Genomic DNA, 20,426 nt, shown 5'->3' with positions numbered 1-20,426 from the left:
GGGTGAATCTCTCCCACCCCCTCTACTGCCACACCCAACAGTTATCTCTCGCTCATCACCCGGACCTTGCCCACCAGCCCCATGCCCATTTCTCCATCACCCCTCTACAGCACCATGCGTCATCTTTCTCTCCATTCCCGTCACCACCATGTCCAATATTCCTCCTTCTTGCATCTCTTTCCATCTGTCCTGTTCCCTCTCCACCACATCCAACATTTCTCCCTTTCATCTCTTTCTTCCCCATGTATCTCTACCTCACTCCTCTCCCACCATGTCCAATAATTCTCTCTCCCTCCCTATGCCTTACAATTCCCTTTCTTCTTTCCCCTATGTGCACCATCTCTCTTTAGAAGCCCATGTCCAATAATTCTCCCTTTCTATCCCTCCCCCACCTCAGCATCTCTTTTCCCCCATTCCCTCCATCCTTCCATCCTATCTTCCAAGTCCATGCCCCCTCCCTCCTTCAATTCTGTGTCCCAAGTTTATGCCCTCCCTCCTTCCTTCCTTTGGCTCAAGTTCATGCCCCTCCTTCCCTTCTGTATTCCAATTCACTCCCTTCCTCCCCCTTCCATTCTATGTCCCAAGTTCATGCCCTCCCTCCGGCGGTGTTTCTTCACAAAACCATGGGCAGCAGTTCCTGGAGGAAAGGATTCTAGGTGAGCTGACCCAGAAGCCTTCCCTCCAGGAACTGCTGCCCATGGTTTTGTGAAGAAGCACATGTGACTGTCTGGAAGGAAGGAGGAGGAGGCTGCCAGGAGACAGGTACACACTGTGAGAGCCCTGAAAGAGGTGATTCCATCCCCATAACCCGCATATTCCACAGGATTCTCGTTTGCTCCATTCCTGTGTAGTTCTGATTCCCCTGTTGGATTCCTTAAGAAAAGCAAAGAGGCAGAGTAATTTCCAGCCTTGCTCAAGCTATCAGGCAAATCCTGAGTGGTTGGTGACTTTCATGGGGTTGTTACTTGGATTAGTTAGATCTGTTCAACTCTCTGAGCTTCTGTAGGTCTGAGCCTTGGGGATCATCAGTAGAGTTTTCCACCTTCAGTCACTTCTGGTGCTCTTTCATTGCCACTTACTATGTATTTGTGGAACTTGGCAGCTGTCACCGTTTCTTAACCAGGGATCTTTCAGTGCTGTTGTTAAAAACCCACAGAAAGTGGAAATTGTGCTCTTGTAAAGAACGAATAACCAGAACAACCGGGCAGAGAAGCTGGACTATTAAATGACTTGTTATCATTCAAGCGCCTCCAGTCTCGATTGAATGTAGCAATCAAGGCAGGATAAGAGTCGCTCTGCCTTGCTCTTAGAAGGTTGAGGTGCTATAAAATCTTTAATAAAATTTCTATAAAAGCAGGAGTGGAGACAAAGTCCCATGATGACAAGTCACAAAGGTTAGTACTAGGGATGAAGAAATATGATAGTACACTAAAAGTGTTACCAAGACCCATTCCCTTCTATGAATGTAAAGGGTTAAGACTGGCACATGGCACCAAGAGTCAGGGGTGTTATACCACCAGGGGCAATATAACCTAGGCTTATCACTTGGCTCCAGAGAAAGGAGGCCAGATTGAGACATCCAGGTTTTACTTCCACTGAAAGAAATAGAAGTAAAACCCGGATGTCTCAATCCGTCCTCCTTTTTCTGGAGCCATATGATAACCCTAATATAACCTGCTACAATGCAGCTAAACACAGTAAATGCAACACCAGGATGGGACAGGTGCATCCCTGCATGACAGATTTACAGGATAAAATGGGGGGGGGGGGACCCAGTGCCAGATAATTCCTAGAAGTATAAAATGTAACTTTCAAAGCTTCTGTCTGTTATGTCTACAAAAGAGAAGGTAACCCTGGCATGGAAGCTCTGATGGATCATGCACATGATGAGCAAGTGTGCAGTGTGTGAATGTGAGGGGCTGGAAGTGCTTGTACTCTTTTTACATTCAACAGGAAACAATGTTATAGAGCAAAGCTTGGAGACATTGCATCACTTTACCTCTCTGTTGAGAGGAAGCCCCTCCTGAGTCCTGGAGCGGACAATGTGTTCATCTCCACAATAAACACAGTTATCATACACCATCTTAAAGTCAGGGGGAATCATCAAAATCAGGACTGGCTTTTTTCACCCGTAAACAGATAAAGAACTAAGTGACTTGCCCCCCGTTCTCCTCACAGACTTGTCGGAACTGAAATGAAATACTTGAGATCTTTGAGCAGGCCTAATGGAGTCAACTCTAAAGTCTCCAGTAAGACTGGATGGGCGAGTATTATTTATCTTCTCCTAATTTCCCAGGTGCTTATTTTTTTCTGATCTGTGATCTAATAAATGCAAGATCAGGGGGAGAGGCTTTAAGATTTTTCTTATTTAGCCAAGCAATGTTTTCCTTTGTAGCCAAATTCCAGCTCTTAATCCAGCTGCCAATTTGCACAAGGGCCACCATCAGACAGTCTTCTAGAGTTTAAGATGGTGGTTGGATGGTGGGGATTCAGACTGAGAAATAAAGAGAAGGTATAGAAAGCATTCCAGTATTTATCAGTGTTTACTAAAAAACTAAAGAGCAAATTTCCAGGATAAAGGGTCCTGTTTCGAAGATGAAGCTGAAGACCTCAGAGTAGATCCTTCTTTAGAGTTCAGTGCAGCCTGGCTTTGGTCAACTGGCAGAGGTGTTAGAAACCAAGTAAAGAGAGCCAGAAATTTAATTGTGCTTGAAAGAAACACGGGGGGAGGGGGGATATCAAAAGTTAAGTAAGGTCTGCAGGAACACGGGAGCCAAGGGTGAGCTAAGAAGTCTTTTTCTTGCAAGAAGTTAAATTATTATTCTCTATAATTGATAAATATGACTGATTATGTACCTAGGTAAGTGATCTTGACCTACAAGTCTCCTCCTGGGCTTGGTGAAGCTCTCTGCCTGCTGTGTTGCTTCTAGGAATGGCTGAGCATATATTTCAAGAATTTCCCCAACAATCAAGGGGAACCCCTGCATTTGAAACCCCTCAAATCAGATCATCGGTATTCTCTTGGCTTTCTTCAGGAGCAAAACAATTCATTCCTTGCCCCCCCCCCCCCCCAAACTATGACTGATGATAAGATCCAATTTTGATGATCCCCCCCCCCCTCTTCTCTTTCTCCCTTCCGGCACATCCTGAGCAGGAAAATAAATAAGCTGGAGCGTAATTCACATTCCACAAGGCCTAAGTTTGAGTATAACATAGCAAGGAATAAAAATACTTACAATTCTAAACCAGAAAAAAATACATTAAACAGAGCAAAGCAAAACCTTCCAAGACATTAATTGATCGCTCATAAGGGAATTAAAGTGTTTTCGAAGACTCGTGTAATAGGCTTTGAAGGGGGAGGGGGAGAGATGGACACTAACCGCTGTTGCTTCTACACTTTCTAGCTGTGGTGACTAGTGATACACTATCTGTTCTAAGGCTTGGGTTCCAGTTCTTGCTTCTTCCCAGCTCCGTGCAGAGGCAGAGAGCACAAACTTAAAAAAAAAAAAGCTGTACAGGAGGAAGTAGATTGATGGAGACATAGAACTGGGGGACAGATGTTTCTAACAGAGTCAGAACATCTGGGAGAAACACAGCTGTGGTCATGTGTCGTTCCTGTCTTTAGTTTGATCTCTTAGATCTTGTTTCTGTACAGTGTGTATAATATAAAATGGGTCTGTTGACAGTCCTATTCACAGTCTGGTTTGTGCCTCTGGGATGTAGATCTCGATGCTGTCGGCACTCTCTGTGGCAGAGTTTTGACGGTAGGATGCAGCTCTTTTTGCAGCTAAGAGCCTTTTCCTGGCCTCCTGCCTCTGCCGGTCCACTGAATCCAAGGAGCGCTCCTTCACAGGGTGCACCTTTGCTCGGGGAGGTTTCTTTGGTATAGGGGGAGGAATTTTCTTCTCTTCCTACAGGAAAGAAAGAGGCAGAGGCTGTGACCTTGAATTGTTAAATAACAGAATCTGAGAATATGAGGGGACCTAGGTTAACTGGTGGAAAGCTGCCCATTATGGCTCGTATGTGTCTTTATAAAATTGCTCCAACAATTGCTCAGCAAAAAACAGCCTAATAGATCTCAATCTACCCAAAGCAATTGAGGGAAAAAAAAGCCTCAGATGTCCAGAGGTGAAAATGACATTCAGCAATGTAAACTAACACCTCATTTTAGGACTGAATATCTTTCATCAGCAAAAAAAAAAAATACCTCCCCTTAAAGGTGTGATATAATCAGGATTCAATAAACATGCATTTATCATGTATCCCGACGGGACCTGTTTCACAAACAAGCTTCTTCAGGAGATCCAAGTGCTGTGTCTCGGGAAAAGAAAACTCAGACTTTCATTTGCCATCATGTCTCTATGTAAATCCATCTTTTATGTTAACCGCTTTGGTTGAACCCACAAAAAAGGGGGGGAAGGAATGGGATTGAAACTCGATATACTGCTTCGACAAAGTGTATTAAGCAATTTGCAATCCTGTCCTCAAGCATTTTCCCTATCTGTCACAGTGGTTCCAGTCTATCTAATAATGTACCTGAGACAATGCAGGATTACGTGACTTGCCGGGGTCACAAGGAGCAGCGCAGGATTTGAACCCACAACCTCAGGGTGGTATTTAAATCCTTGACCCTCTATGTAGGAGTAATGCAACCTTTTAAGCGTGAAAATAGTTTATTAAATTATCTCCAAAAGGTCTACACCTTTGAGTAATCTCTTTTTTGAAACGATGAAGGAGAAAATTTTAAAACATAGTCTTGCTTTTGTGGGGGTTTTTTAATCCCCCAAGTGTTTCCGAACCTCTTCCCTAGCTTTAACCAATGGGTGGAGTTGTCGCCTTTCTGACTGACTAGCAGGATGTGCCTGGCTGCTTTCAGAGCTCAGCACACTCTCTCTCAATTACTATCACCCGTATAAAAGGAATTGCAGGAGATGGGCTATTACTATGACTACCATCTCGAAAAAGAAAAAAAAAAAAATCCCACGGCACTGGTTCAGAGATGGTGAGGTCCCTGCATAGAAATTCCATGCACAGTATCTTTGAAATAAATGATAACAAATGAAAAAGATGGTGGCCTGGAGCTCTGTTTTGCATAAAGATCCCTGGATAAACTTAGCAACTTGTAACCATGGCAACCTGCCCCTTCCCATATGCTTAGCACTGCGGCATGAGGGTGACAGCATCCAATGATATCATGCCCACGGCTAAAGCACACAGTGACTGGCAACCAGCCACGTTAGCCACGGGGAGTTCGATTTTAAAGGTCATCTACAGAAGGTTTGGGAAGACTACTCTAAGGACTCTTCTGAGCTGGACCTCACAGGTAAGGACCAGCACCATTCACCATGTGGAAATCCCATTCATTTGTATCCTCAAGACACAGTTCTATAAAGACTGTTATTCTGGGATCCAGATCAATCCAAGCGCCCTACTGGCTGCTCCTTCCAGCCCTTCCTGTGCACAAGGGGGTCTTCGCCAACTCTACCTTCAGCTCTAGAAGTTTCCACCCATTGTTCTTGATTTGCTGAAGCTCTGCAAACTTCATCCCAACGTCCTCAAAGGAGAGCTGCAAGAGATCCCAAAAGCCAGCCAAGTCCTGGGAGGTGGGCAGTGGGAATGCATTGGGGTCCTGAGAAAGGAAGAAAAGAGGGGGGAAACAAATTCAGCAATTAGGCTGGACATATGCCACGCTATGCCCGAAATCCCCTAGGAGGCATATATTTCATGGCAATTGGAAGAATTCGCTCTATTGATTTACTCATCCTGGGCTTCCAGTCCCTGGATGACTTCATAGAATAGCGGATGCTGTAAAGATTTTGACATCTGTTTATTAAACCAGCAGGCGTGGTTCATGTAGTCTATCTGAAGGGCTACAGCTAGCGAGGATGTGTATTATACTATGAAACTGAAGCTACACTGTCATTCTCAGGTCTATCATCCCTCTGTATATAATTAGCCACACCTTTGGGTTGATCAGCCCCCCCCAAAAAAAACAACAACACATATTTGCACTGGTATTTATTGATCGTAACCAATTACTAGCATTTTCTTAGGGTCTGCCTAATCTTAGCCTTTTTAAGAACCTTAATTTTAGCCCAAAACACAAGAAAAATGATTTTCTCAAACAGACATCAATTGTTTCTCCATTTCACAGGGGTAAAATGTGTATGAATATTGCGCAATCCATGTACCAGCACTTTATAAACAACGTACTGCGAGAAAGGGAACCTTCCCAGCGAGAGGTGAGGGAAGTGATCCTAGACCTGTTTGTGGCTTTTCTCCTGTCTTGATGGGTCTGGACCACAGTAGTTTATTGATTTGGATTTCGTTCAGGCCTTTTTCGGTTGTAGCTGAAGATGAGTTGCCTTGGGTCCAGTAGGTATCGAGTGACCCGTCCAATATCAGAGGAGCAGGGTCTGTGAAGGGGAAGCCCAGGGGCTCCCTGGTCACATGGGAAGCACTTAGGGGTAGATTCTACAAAGGATGCCAGAACTATGGGTGCTATGTGCCAAACATTTTGAAAAGTAATTCTTTTGAAATTTTGCTTATTATCTTCTATTTGTCATTTGTAAATCATTCCCTGTTTATTTAATTGCTGTAAACCGAGTTGAGCCTTCTCAGAATGATGACTCGGTAGTTTAGTCCTGTAATTACATTACATTACATTAGTGATTTCTATTCCGCCATTACCTTGCGGTTCAAGGCAGATTACATCCAAACTAAAACAAGAATTACATTTCAACTTGAAGTAATAGATTAAACAATGAGATAAAATTTTAAGGGAGAATTATGGGTTTTAGATAATGGTTGGTAACTAGAAAAATTAGAGAGTACTAAGGGTTTATAGAGTGTTGGATGTTGGATTAGGATTGTTGTGCTGGTTAGATTTAACGTGTTTTTTGAAGAGTATGGTTTTAATTTCTTTCTTGAAGGTTTTGTAATCTGTGGATGAAGATAACAGAGTGGTGAGTTTGTCCAACTTAGCTGCTTTGGAGGCTATTAAGTTGTCATAGAGTTTTTTTCGTTTGACATTTTTGGATGGTGGGTAATCGAATAGTGAATGGGTTCTTCTGTGTCTGATTGAGGAGGGTTGATTTAGTCTGTTATTCCAGTAAATTGGGCTTTCTCCGTTGATAGCCTTGTAAAGTAAGCAGTAGAATTTGAAGTGCACTCTCGCTTCTATTGGAAGCCAATGCGAGTCATGGTATGCCTCTGTGATAGGGTCATATTTTTTTAGTGAATAGACAAGTCTCAGGGCTGTATTCTGCACCGTCTGCAATTGCTTCATCATGGTCGCGGGACATGGTAGGTATAGTATGTTGCAGTAGTCCAGCATCCCAAGGATTAGAGATTGTACCAGTAGTAAGAATTGCTGTAATGGCAATTGCGTGAGAAATTACTGTTGGCATGTGCATATCTGGCGTTAGGAGTGAGCAACTATGCCTAAAACTGGCAGTTATGGATATAAATGATAGCATTCTATAACGTAGATGCGCAATTGCAAGACATGCCCCCCCCCCCCTTTGTAGTTACGTGCTATGGAATTTAGGTGCTAAGGCCCTGATTCTATAATATCCACCTAAAGTCAGGCGCCTACATCGGCACGCCCAGCTGATGTAGGCGTATAACTTTAATTAATAGGCTTAATCAGCGCCGGTAATTGGCACTTGACACCTCTTGACATTAATTGGAGTTAATTGAAAGTTAGACGCACAACCTGCTAGGCGTGATTCCGTAACAGGCACCTAGTGAAAAGTGGGTATGGTTGGGGCAGATCATGGGTGTGGTTTTGGAGTTGGGTGCCATTGTGCACCCAAGTTAGATGCAGACATTTAGACCAAGAAAGCCTTGGCCTAGATAGGGTGGGCCTAAAAGCTGAGATGCCTAGCGACACCTAACGTCACTAGGTGTGGTTCTGCACAGTGCGTCCAGCTTTTATAGAAATCACACTTAGCACCATACCAGTCGGCTGATTAGGGCCTTAGTTTATAAAATAGCATCTTAAGTGCCGTTACATACATACCTACAAATTAGTGTCGAATAACACCAGTTCAGGGCGATTATTGCGGCCAGGTTGATTTTCAGCTTGAAGAAATACGATCATGTAACACCTTCCTATCGAGTGCTGCACTGGTTGCCGATGGAGGCGCGGGTGAAGTTTAAGTCTGGTTGTTTCTGCTTTAAGGTTTTATTTGCTTTAGCTCCTAAATGCATAACTGAGCTTTTCTCTTTTGCAACCAACCGACATAAGAGAAGCTCACACCTGAATTTTGTTTTTCCGCCGGTTAGAGGATGGAAACTTTAAAAACATCATCAATATCTTTTTTTATATCAGTGTTATGGGGCAAAGATCGAGAACAATTGCTTCTGCTTACTGATACTTATGGGGAATTTAGGAGACATCTAAAAACATATCTGTTTTTGAAGTACTTAGGTAGCTGATTTGTAGAATTTTATCAGGCAATAACCAGATCTTTTTAGGGTTTTTTTTAGTTATTGGCTTTTACCTTTTTAGTTGGATGGACCATTCGGGTCTTTATCTGCCGTCATCTACTACGTTACTATGTTACTCTGTAGTTTTATTCAATTTGTTGTATTTTTAACTATTGCAAACAGCATAGAACTTTACGGACTTGCAGTATATTATTATTATTATTGGTACTTAAGGCAAATAAGTTAGGTGGACAACTGGCACTATTCTATACATTGCGTGCCCAGATTTGCATGCTAGTCAGAAATTTGGTCCTGGAGTTTAAAGAATCCAGTCATTACTCTGCAGCAGGGTTAGGAACACAGAAGACTGTGAAAACCTGCAAAGGGACCTAACGAGACTGGTAGACTGGGCAAATAAGTGGCAAATGAGTTTTAACGTAGAGAAATGCAAAGTCATGCATGTAGGGAAAAAGAACCCGATGTTCAGCTACAAAACGGGGGGAACACGGCTAGGGGTGAGTAACCTTGAAAGGGATCTGGGAGTTATGGTTGACACATCACTGAAACCATCGGCACAGTGTGCGACAGCCTCAAAGAAAGCAAATAGAATGCTGGGCATCATCAAAAAAGGTATCACAACCAGGACAAAGGAAGTCATCATGCCGCTGTATCGCGCAATGGTGCGCCCGCACCTGGAGGACTGTGTTCAATACTGGTCGCCGTACCTCAAAAAGGATATGGCGGTACTCGAGGGAGTGCAGAGGAGGGCGACTAAACTGATAAAAGGTATGGAAAATTTCTCATACGCTGACAGGTTAAAAAAGCTGGGGCTGTTCTCCCTGGAGAAGAGGAGACTTAGAGGGGACATGATAGAAACTTTCAAAATCCTAAAGGGCATAGAGAAAGTGAATAAGAACAGATTCTTCAAACTGTGGGGAGCCACAAGCACTAGGGGTCACTCGGAGAAATTGAAAGGGGACAGGTTTAGAACAAATGCTAGGAAGTTCTTTTTTACCCAGAGGGTGGTGGACACATGGAACAAGCTTCCAGAGGAGGTGATAAGCCAGAACTCTGTACAGGGGTTCAAGAAAGGTTTGGATAGGTTCCTGGAGGATAAGGGGATAGAGGGGTACAGATAGAACTTGAGGTAGGTTATTGAATTGGTCAGTAACCACTTCACAGGTCGCGGACCTGATGGGCCGCCGCGGGAGCGGACCGCTGGGCAGGATGGACCTCTGGTCTGACCCAGTGGAGGCAACTTCTTATGTTCTTATGAAGCTAAGTTGATTGCGGTGACATTTTCCTTTCGTGTTGACTTCTCTGTTCTATTTACGGTAGCCAATATCAGTTTTTATGGGTTCCTGATCTACGTCCTAAACTGTGCTCTAAGCATTAGTGTCCAGCCAGCCCTCTCCTGCATGCAAACCTAACTGGATACCCCTAATGAATATGCATGAGATGGTCTTGCATACATTGAAGGTCCATCTCATTTATTTATTTGCTCAGTATGGGCTACAAGTTTACATGCACAATAAATCCTGGTACAATATAACATACCAAATATGGCACAGTGTGACACAGCGTGGCAAGCATTGCATGACAACCATAGGATGGCAGCTTAGCCTGGCAGACAGTCATATACAGGTATAGAAGCATAGCATAGCGTGGCAAACACAGTATACAGACATGGCTAACCTAATATGACATGACAATACGACACTTAACATGGTAAAACAGCGCAGTGGACATGGGATAGCAAATGTGAATTTGTAGCATGGTAGACATGGTATGGCATATACAGGAGTAGAGTAGAGCGGGAGAAAAAGGTGACCGTGTGATAAAATGTGGCAAAACGTATGACAAAGACAAGGTGACTTGGTAGGGTACAGCTTTATACGATGGACAATCTAAAAAGCAACAGTTCCTGGTATGGTGGACGAAGCGAATCAGCGTTTGAGATTCGTGATAGCAGAGGGCTGGTGCTCGTCTTTGTTAGGTTTGGGATTTGGGTAGGTGCACTCAGAGAGTCAAGGGAAGAGGTGGGTTTTTATTGCCTTCCTGAAGTTCAGAAGACCTTCTAATGATTTTATGTGGGAAGGTGGTTTGTTCCAGAAGTGCGGTAGGTAGTGGGAGTTTGATCTTTTTCCTTCGGTCTCAAGGTGGAGGGCACAACCCGAGGGTATGCATAATTGTTTTTCTTCTTGCAAGCGTAGCAGTTGACTTGGGGTGTACACTAGTAGTTTTTCGTCATATAGGCCAGTACCATATTATGGAAGAGTTTGTAGGTCATTACTAGGCCTTTGAATATACATCGCTTGTCGATCGGCAGCGTGCAGCACCGGGGAGATCAGGTCTCTTATGTGAAAGTTCTTCAAGAGTCGTATGGCGGCATTTTGTACCCATTATAGTCAATGGGTGTATTTTGTAGTAAGCCCATTTAGGAGCAAGTTGCAGTAGTCCATATGGGAAAGGACGAAAGCATATAGTAGCTGAGCAAAGTCCGACTCTGAGAAGTATCGTCTGATTTTCCATAGCTGCCTGAAAACCTGGCCAGCTAGGTGTGCCTCTAGGAGAGGACTGAGGTGCTCTATCATAGCTTAGCAGATTATCTGAGCCAGTAGGACAAAGTTGTTGTTTTAACGGAAAAAATGCTCCTTAGTGGACACAGAAATTGGTCCTGCCTAGAATCCCTTCCTATCCTCACACCCCATTAAATAAAATGATTATTGTTCTCCAGGAAATCGCACCTACAGTATTAACCTACTTTGAGACTTTTGTCAAATGCTTCTTTGTCTTGTCTGGCTTGACAAGATTGTAAAGCGTCACACGACGGGGCCTTATTTCTGTGTGTCTGCTAAGTAGCAGTACTGTGGAGAGGATCATCTTTGGGAAAACATGTCAGGCACCAGAATTAAAGAGCCTAAAAAAGCCCTATAGCATGACATGGCAGCAAGAGATGCCTGGGCTCCATCTCTTCCCTGCATCAGCTGTCTCCTATAGTGAGAGAAGCTTGCTGGGACCATATGAGGTAGAGACATGGTAGCTTTATTATTTATGAAACCGGCTATTCCCAGAGACAGACCTAGCCAGTCAGATGATCAGAATTACAATAATGGATATGCAGGAGATACAATAGGTCTCCGATATATGCAAATTTATCTCGTGCATATTCATTGTGATAATCCCTTATGCATTACAACTCCAAAAAAGTAAAATCAATTTAATAATAAAAATACAATAGCAAAGCACGCCCATTAAGTAAGAACAAATGTAAAATGAACACAATAAGAGATCTCCGTGAATGCTGCATTGCATTACTGCACCGGTCCAGAGATGGCGCTGGGAATGCTTGTTCATACTAGGCCTAGCTGTAGCCTGGGCTATTGGTCACTGACATTCAACAATCCCTCTGCTTGACACTCTTCTTCTCCTCTCCCAGCTCCCCTCACGACAACTGTAAGATTGGGGAAAAAAAACAACTCACCATGTTCTGCTGGCAGAGTCGGAAAAACTGTTGCACTTTCTGCGACATGAGGAGCTGCGTGCTGCCAACCGCACTGCGGATCTTTTCTAAGACTGTTCAAACAGAAAGAAAAAGCAAACATGGGACAGTCAGGAGGGCTCCATCGACACGTTGGGAAATGACAGCCCTTAACTCTTAAATTTCCATCCTGACTCCTGCTAGGATTTATGGCCCTGTGCGCAAACTCTGGTGCAGATTTCAAGAAGCTTCATAAGAAGCCTGAGACACAACTTGTCCAGGGAGCATGAGCAGGGTTTCAATTTCAGTCTCTTGCAAAACTAAATATTTCTGTTACAAGGTGGCACTGGTCTTTCTGCCCTCTGCTTACAGGTCTACCTCTAGGATACTGCAGGGATGAAAGAGTGGAAGGGAGACTAACTAGGAGAGCTGAACCTCTCTCTCGCTGTGTTTCTGCCCCTCTGCTCCTTTGGGGTATTTATTTATTTTGAGTATTTCTATACCACTTATAGCCTAAGTGGTTTACATTCAGGTACTCAAGCATTTTTCCTTGTTTGTCCTGGTGGGCTCACAATCTATCTAATGTACCTGGGGCAATGGGGGGATTAAGTGAGTTGCCCAGGGTCACAAGGAGCAGCGTGGGTTTGAACCCACAACCTGAGGGTGTTGAGGCTGGAGTTTTAACCACTGCACCACTCTGCAAATCAAAAAAGTGAGCCAAGTCTAGGACAATGAAGCCATTGTGACATCACTGATGAGGTTGGCTCTTATTGGTGGAATGAGGTATTATGATGTCACAATCTCAGCTCTGGTTACCAGAGACTGAAACTCTTTACATTACAGCTCTCCCTCCGTATTCGCGGTTTTAGCACTTGTGATTTCGATTATTCGCAGTTTTTAGCTTGCTGGCTCCTCCTCCCCCAAATTACATCATCCATGACTGTCTGTTTCACTTTCAAATGGGCCGGATCCTACAATTGTACTGTATAAAAAAGATAAGCATACCCGGACCCAAACAATGTTAAAAACTCAGCCGGCCATGGCATAAATTGAATAAAATCATCCTCGGGGAGAAAAGGAATTCACGCTGTGGTGTTCCCAACAGCACCGGAGAACTGTAATGAACTCCTGAATTAATCACCCCATTCTTCTCTCCACCCCCTTTATTCTATAACAACGGCACTCACTCTCCTCTGGAAGGTCATAATCCTCTGCCTCTCTTTCCATCTGCTGGCACCAGCTCTCCATCCTTTCCACCTCAGCCTGCAGCATTTTGATGAACCACTCTCCGTCACGGTGGCACGGAGAAGCCCTGCCAGAATCCGGAAGGCTTCTGGATCCCCTGTCCATCCAAGATTCCTGCTGAGGAACTTCCACGTTGTCATACTGCATCTGGTAGTCTTCCCGGTACGCCCACTGGCCTTGCGTGTGCACAGTCTTGTACACAGAGTATGGGCGGGGCGATTCCGAGGGCTCTGAGGAGTGTCTCTGGAAGGAGCGGCCAAACTGCAGGGCTTTGTCCTCTGTGGCCACTGAGAGACCAGGGAAGCCTTCCATCTCCAGGTCAGCTTGAACCCCTGCAGTCACGCTGTTGGAGCGCTTAAAACGTGCACGCCTGTAGAGATAAATGGTGCTCTGTATAAGTACATACCCCACCTGCATGTTTGACCTTCCCAAACATTAATGAGTTTCAAGTTTCAAGTTTCAAGTTTATTAGGATTTTATATACCGCCTATCAAGGTTATCTAAGCGGTTTTTACAATCAGGTACTCAAGCATTTTCCCTCTCTGTCCCGGGGGGCTCACAATCTAGCTAACGTACCTGGGGCTATGGAGGATTAAGTGACTTGCCCAGGTTCACAAGGAGCAGTGCGGGGGTTTGAACCCACAACCCCAGGGTGCTGAGGCTGTAGATCCAACCACTGCGCCACACACTCCCAGAGTTGAGGGGTTACAGGAGTGAGCTGGGAAGAAGGGAACGGAGGGTTGAAGCCCTACTTTCAGCCGCTCTTGGCCCAGTCACTTTATCTCCACTTGCCTTAGGTGTCCGCTTGCCCCATCATTCTATACCTTGGTGCCAAATGCCCACGTGGTTTATGGGATGTGAGTGCTTACATGTGTCCAAAGCACCAGTAATTGGCATTGACAAGTGTGATTTCTAGGCTTCTATAAAATACAAAACAAAGTCACTTGGTGCAAAACTGCAAGGGAGTGTATAAACGGGTGGAACCTTGGCAGACCGTTGGCGTATCACCAAGCGACATGCGCAACTTAAAGAAATACAATCTGCCGGGCATGTCACTTGGCGTACTTAGGTGCACTGTTTCATACCAGCCACTGAGCTGCCTCAGGGCTAAAGTCAGTCAGTAATACCGACTGGATCGCTGTTGGCTGATTGTGGAACAGCGATCAATGCACTACCAAATTTGCATGCAAATGATTTGCACGGAGGTGGAAATCATTTGCATGTAAACCCGACTGATCAATCACTCAGTGACTGGCATGCCAGCATGGCTTTGCATTAGTATCCAATCATGGCTAAGGCGCTTCGAAGTGCCATTACCAACCTGGAACTAAGCGTGTCCCATCGTAGAACAGAATTGCTCCTTAGACTTTAAACTTTGGAATGTTATTAAAGCAAAAAGATGCCCCCAGAACTACAGCTATCATCAAAGCAGAAACATTTTTCCACTGTTTCACTAGGCAAAGTCTCCCCAGAGCACACTGGCTGCTTGTACTGCCTGCCTGGCTCAGCTGAGCCCTACAGAGGCACATATTTATGTCATGCTCCGACTACAGTGCTAGAACATGTGATGGGCATACATGAAGCTGCTTCTCTCAGGCAGTGCTTTTGGGAGACTGGGATTAACTTCCTGCTTCATTTCTCGTTACTTTGTGGTATAGCAACCCAGTGACTACGAAAAATGTTTTTGAAGCAATAGAGACTTGGGAGAAACTTTTCCTAGCTGTTAATTTCCTGGTTGGAAGAACAGAAGTAAAAGAATTGCTCCAGTTCCACTGCTACAAACAGAGTTACAGGGGCATATGCCAAATGTGCCTTGTTCCCTTCTAAACTAAACTAAACTAAACCTTAGGTTTGTATACCGCGCCATCTCCGCAAGCGTAGAGCTCAGCACGGTTTACAGAATTAGGATAGAAAGGAACTCCAGAAAAAGAAGGCTAATAGGAAAGGAACTAAGAGGGCAGAGAGGGGTCAAGGTACCAGAGATCAGGAGATGTTAGATTTTTGAAAAGAGCCAAGTTTTCAGGTGTTTGCGGAAGAGTTGGAGGGAATTTGAATTTCTGAGCGGGGAGGTGAGGTTGTTCCAGAGTTCTGTGATTCTAAAGGGGAGAGATGTTCCTAGTTTTCCTGCGCGGGATATACCTTTTGTAGAAGGGACCCAGGTTACCAGGCTGCTTCTGTCTCCACTCCACATTTAATCATAGCTCTTAAGCTTTGAGCATTTTTTTATGTTTCTTCATGGAGATTTGCTTGAGGCTTCCCGACTACAGGAACTCAACAGGGTAGGGTCTATATCCCTCCTCTCCAGGTGGAGAAAGGGAAACTCTCTGGATCTTGCAGAAAGCAGTGGAGAAGGCATGAAGTCAGACTGGGCAGACCATTTCCTCAGTGAACTGAGAAAACCGACGGCCACCTTCCTGCTCCTCAGCTGACACTGTAAAGCTTGCCTCAGTCGTAGCCCTCTAGGAACAGCAAGGAAATGTCTTTCAGACTATAATCGGAATGACAGGTTTCAGGTTTCTCTGTTTCTTCCCTCCCCGCCTCTAACTACACCAGCGGTGGAACAGTCCAGTCCCTGCCTGCTCCAGAAGCCTGGAGGGATTTCCACGCACAGGCAGGGAAGGGAATGCGGGCATCCCCAGGTAAGACTATTATTTCTACTGCAGGATATTGCCAGGGTCGCCACCAGATGACTTAGCTAGACATGACCGGATGCTGCCAGGATCTCTCATTCCAGTGGGCGCAAACCCTACTGCCTTCTTTAATCAGGCCACACAGACATTCTGCTCATGCACCCAGTCCATTCCCCTAAAGGGAATTCCGACCCAGTCCTGGTTTTCAGGATGTCCAGAATAAAAAAGCTTCTGTAGGATCATTTTATTGCTAATCTATTAACCCCTACTGCCTGGCATTGGAATTTACTTGAAGCAACGCGCACTGAAGCCCAGAGCTAATGGATCTGGCAGGGGGAGGGGAGGGGGGGAAGTGGGGAGAGCATTCTGATCATTTAAGTTAGTAGAGGTGGGGGTATGCCTGCACAGGCCTGTTCCTACTGCTGTCTTCTCTGGGACCGCTGGCCTGACGCTCTATTACCATGGTGACCAGCACCCCACAGACATTCCTGAACTGGAGCAGCCACAAAGCAAGAGGGAACTTGGTCCAGGTCCGTCCAAAAGAATAAGATGCTTTAGTGACTCTGGGGAGTACCGGGAAAGGGGAATGTCTTATACATTCAAAGACACCAGCAGACACATTGATTCAGTTCAGTCTGTTCCCTGCCATCACTCTCAGATTTTGCATCCTGCTAGCTCTGTCCTGCTGTCACTCTCAGCATGATTCTGCTGTCTCAGTCTGTATGTGAATCTGCAGGCATTCTCTGTGTCTCCATCCTGCTGCCGCCCTGTATTATCATCCTGATGCCACTCTCGATACTTGCCTCTGTATCCAACTGTCCCTTCCTGCAATCCTACTCTTGTCTCTCTGCAACCTGTCCTGTTACTGTCTCTGCATCTGGCTGTCTCTCGTTTTGTCTGCACCCTTCATTCACTCTCTGTCCACCTTCTGCTCTGTCAAATTCCTCTGTATCTGACCTGCCCCCTATGCATCAGATGTTATCTTTCTTTGGACGTGCAAGACTCTGTGGTTTACTATCTGTCTGCTCATCACCTACCCTGAGGAATTACAGACTAAACAGCATATAATGGTTACTATGTAAAGCTCAAATCAGGCACCAGGAAGTGTCTGCTCAGCCGGGTGAAGCTGAGTACAAGTATGAACGTAAATATTTTTGTGTTTATTCTAAACCAGCGATTCACATGTTTCCCTAGTTGGATTTGCAAAGACTCTACATGAGAACCACTGTTCTATACCTCCGCATCGCTGCCTATTCAGAACATGGGCTGCCACCGAGTGACCGCAGCTGCTTTTTCTGCCCAGTTAAGGTGAGGATTTACCTTCTATCATCTTCCACCTGTACCCCAACCGAGTGGAACTCCCTCTGCCTCTTGTTTTCTGCATCTGAATCTGAGATGGTCTCAACCTAGAAGCAACATGAAAGAGAAGCAGTAATCCCCAGGCTCAGCTTTAAAGGAAGGAGGCTAGTGATAAACGCATCCGTACACAAATCGATCTTTAACTACCATCGCTGGCTGCTCCATGTTAATCTATTCCATATAAAGCAGCGGTGTCAAACGCAAACCCTTTGCAGGGCCACATTTTGGATTTGTAGGTACTTGGAGGGCCACAGAAAAAAATAGTGGATTTAGCGCACTCTATATCAGCTAGCTCGCCTTAATAAAACGACCCCTAACTATTTCTTCTGCGGCCCTCCAAGTACCTAGAAATCCAAAATGTGGATTATCAGAAGCAATTAAGAAAAGATTATCAGAAACTATATTACAGTTTACACTCCCCCCTCCCCATTCGCGGTTTCCCTACTCGCGATTTCACATAATCGCGATTTTTATTTTTGGGGGGGGAGGATGGGAAAAAAACCCCCATATTTTTGTCTTCCTCCCGGCATCCTGGCCTTACCTGGTGGTCTAGCTGGTTTTCGGGGCAGGAGCGATCTTCCTACGCTCCTGCCCCATGCAGATAGCCATTAGGAAATGGCTATCTGCAGGCTCCTGCCCCGAAAACCAGCTAGACCACCAGGTAAGGCCGGGATGCCAGGGGAAGGCGGAAGGGAGGCGGGGGTGGGTCAGAGCTGGATATTTGCGGTTTTTCGCCATTCACGGTCCGGCTCTGCTCCTATCCCCCACTCATAACGAGGGAGAAGTGTATAAATCTCTCCTTAATTGCTTCTGATCATTTCAGCTATGCACAGCTGAAAGCAGTGCAACATGCAGAAAGTGAAAAGGTATTGACAGCTCTCGCCTCCTCCAGCATAAGCTGCACGTTCTGCAACATTGCCCGCCTCAATGCTGTAACCTCACGCAAGCGCTTTCCTGCGTCTGCACGCGGTTGGACTCCACCTCACAATCGTCTACAGACGCAGAAAAGCGCTTGCGTGAGGTTACAGCGACTGCCGGACACTTGCTGAGTGGCCGACGAGGGCCTGGTGGGCCGCGAGTTTGAGGCCGCTGATATACAGTATACAAAATGCTGCTGTCCGGAGACGTGTGGTGCTGAACATAAGTTGAGAGTGGTGATGCTGACAACTCTAGGGATAATGGTGATAATCATCTGCTAGTTGTGTAGTTAAACAGCTTCATTTCATTTACTGTACAGAGTGGGTTACAGCAGAAAACAAACACTAAAAAAACCAAATATATAACAATAAAAAGTTCCCATTCTCTTCTCCATAATCAAGAATGAATAAAAAAAAAAAGAAACAGCATTTGCCGTCGAGAGTACACTAACACTCTTCAAATAGCCAGGTTTTTAATTGTTTTCTAAAAATCACATAATCCGAGTTTTTAATTCTGCCATAAAAGCAGCACCTCTCTGGGGGAAACGCCCGAGTCTGCTTTTTCACAGATTTAAATTCCCTTATTGAAAACATCCTGAAATTTTTGCTTGCCTAATGTTATGGAGACAGCAGTTGAACGTCTTCAATAATATCCACAGAGGCAGGCGGAACGCTAAACAGAAAGCGTAAGAATAATCAGTAGCACTATTCAGACACTGGCCCTGAAAAATGGCGGCTAGAGAACTTCACTTTCCGGGAGATCATAGGCGGGCCTCACATTTACATATGTAATTCCAGCAATCAGGCTCAAGCTCCTACCAGTTGTTTCTAAAAGGCTCATTTATTATAGGAAGGATAAATTCCAACAGTGACAAAGAGCAGCCTTTAGAAAGAGCCATTCCATTTATGCATTTCAGGTAGGATTCTATAAACGGCATCTAGCAGGTGCTACTCAGTGCAGTTGTCAATCAACCACTAGGCACCATTTATAGAATCCTGCCTAGCAGGGCCTAGGTGTGCTTAGGCATCACTAGGCTTCGTAGAGGTAGGCACCAGTATATTAGGTCTTTGGCTTTCACCAGGCGCCTAGCAATAGCTAAGTCAACCATGCCTATTCTCCGCCCCTAACCACACCTATTTTTCAGTTAGGCGTCGTTAGGCATTGGAAGGTACCTCCACTTAGGCATTGCTAGTCGCTGCATGGAATTCCATGCCCAAGTTTTAATCTTAATCAATTATTCAATTAACTTCAATGGTGTGGTCAATTACCAAGCCATTTGAGCTAATTGACTGAATTTAAGTTCGGCACAGATTTTAATTAGGTGTTGCTAGGTGGCCTTAATTAAGGTGCCTAGTGGCATTTAACTAATGTGCCATTTACAGAACTAAGCCCTTCCTGTTTTTATTTTTTATTATGTTTTAACCAAATACAGAATACTAAAACTAACCCCTCCCCCAAACACACGCACACGACATGACCTCCAACTGCTTATTTCTTACATTATTAGACCTACTCATTCTATAAACTTATAATGCACTATTTTACACGATCTGTAAAGTTGTGTATGTGAGTTGCCGAAGAATTTCAGCAACGCACATAACTTAATTGTTTAATTTGGTGCTAATTGCCGCTAATTTGCAGCTACATGCATAACTGCACATAGTTGGGATTCCTAACCATGGAGGCGCATAACCAAAAAATACATCTAAGTCCGTTTGGGGCCTAAGTCGCTAGTCGTCCAAAGTCTCGGAAAAAAACATCCCCCAATTTTTTATTTCAGAATTGTCTGCTTGTACGTCCAGCCTTTTGATCATCCAGACCGCTAAGTCTATCTTTATACCCCATTCTCATCCAAAAAATTGTCGAAGTCAAAATCGCCTAGAACAAGACCTTTTGGACATTGGAGGGGTCAGCAAAGTGATGGACCGGTCACCCAGACATGGCAACAGAGTAGTGGGGCACCTTACAGGGCACTGCTGTGAACTTCACAAAAAGGGTGCCACATAAACATCTCACCACAACTCCCTTATAGGTCATGGTGAGTCCCCCCAAACCTACTAAACCCACCTGTCTACAATCCCAATAGCCCTTATGGCTGCAGGTGCCACCTATGTGGCAATACAATAGGGTTTTGGGGGGTTTTAGTGGGTGTACATGTCTCACCATGAATGTAGTGGTTAGAGTGGCTTATGGGCCTGGGTCCTCCTCTCTATGGTTCACTAGCCCAGTCTTCCAATTACTTAAGCCACCTCTGCACAGCTCTACTAGGCTTTCCTATGCCACGTGCCTATGTTCTGGAGGCGGGTATGTATGTTTTTATTCTGATTTTTATGGCGGTGTGGGGGGTCAGTGATCACTGG

The 20,426-nt window shown here is 44.9% G+C and overlaps 1 protein-coding gene across 1 annotated transcript in view; it reads right to left on the bottom strand.

Annotated features, from left to right (window-relative positions):
• Nucleotides 1–3,135: 3,135 nt before the first annotated feature.
• The window catches only part of DLGAP3 (DLG associated protein 3), a 249,508-nt gene continuing 232,217 nt past the window's right edge, over nt 3,136–20,426 (bottom strand). The window contains exons 7-11 of the mRNA XM_033953585.1: nt 17,110–17,195; nt 13,102–13,529; nt 11,918–12,009; nt 5,486–5,629; nt 3,136–3,911 (exon numbers count right to left, since the gene is read on the bottom strand). Coding sequence (XP_033809476.1) covers nt 3,693–3,911; nt 5,486–5,629; nt 11,918–12,009; nt 13,102–13,529; nt 17,110–17,195 — 969 coding nt within the window. The 3' untranslated portion in view covers nt 3,136–3,692. The remainder of the gene's footprint in view (nt 3,912–5,485; nt 5,630–11,917; nt 12,010–13,101; nt 13,530–17,109; nt 17,196–20,426) is intronic.

Source organism: Geotrypetes seraphini, chromosome 8 (assembly GCF_902459505.1).
Source record: "Geotrypetes seraphini chromosome 8, aGeoSer1.1, whole genome shotgun sequence".
NCBI classification, from domain to species: Eukaryota; Metazoa; Chordata; class Amphibia; order Gymnophiona; family Dermophiidae; genus Geotrypetes; species Geotrypetes seraphini.
The sequence above is the reverse complement of the archived record's forward strand: the minus strand, read 5'-3'. Positions and strand labels throughout refer to the sequence as shown.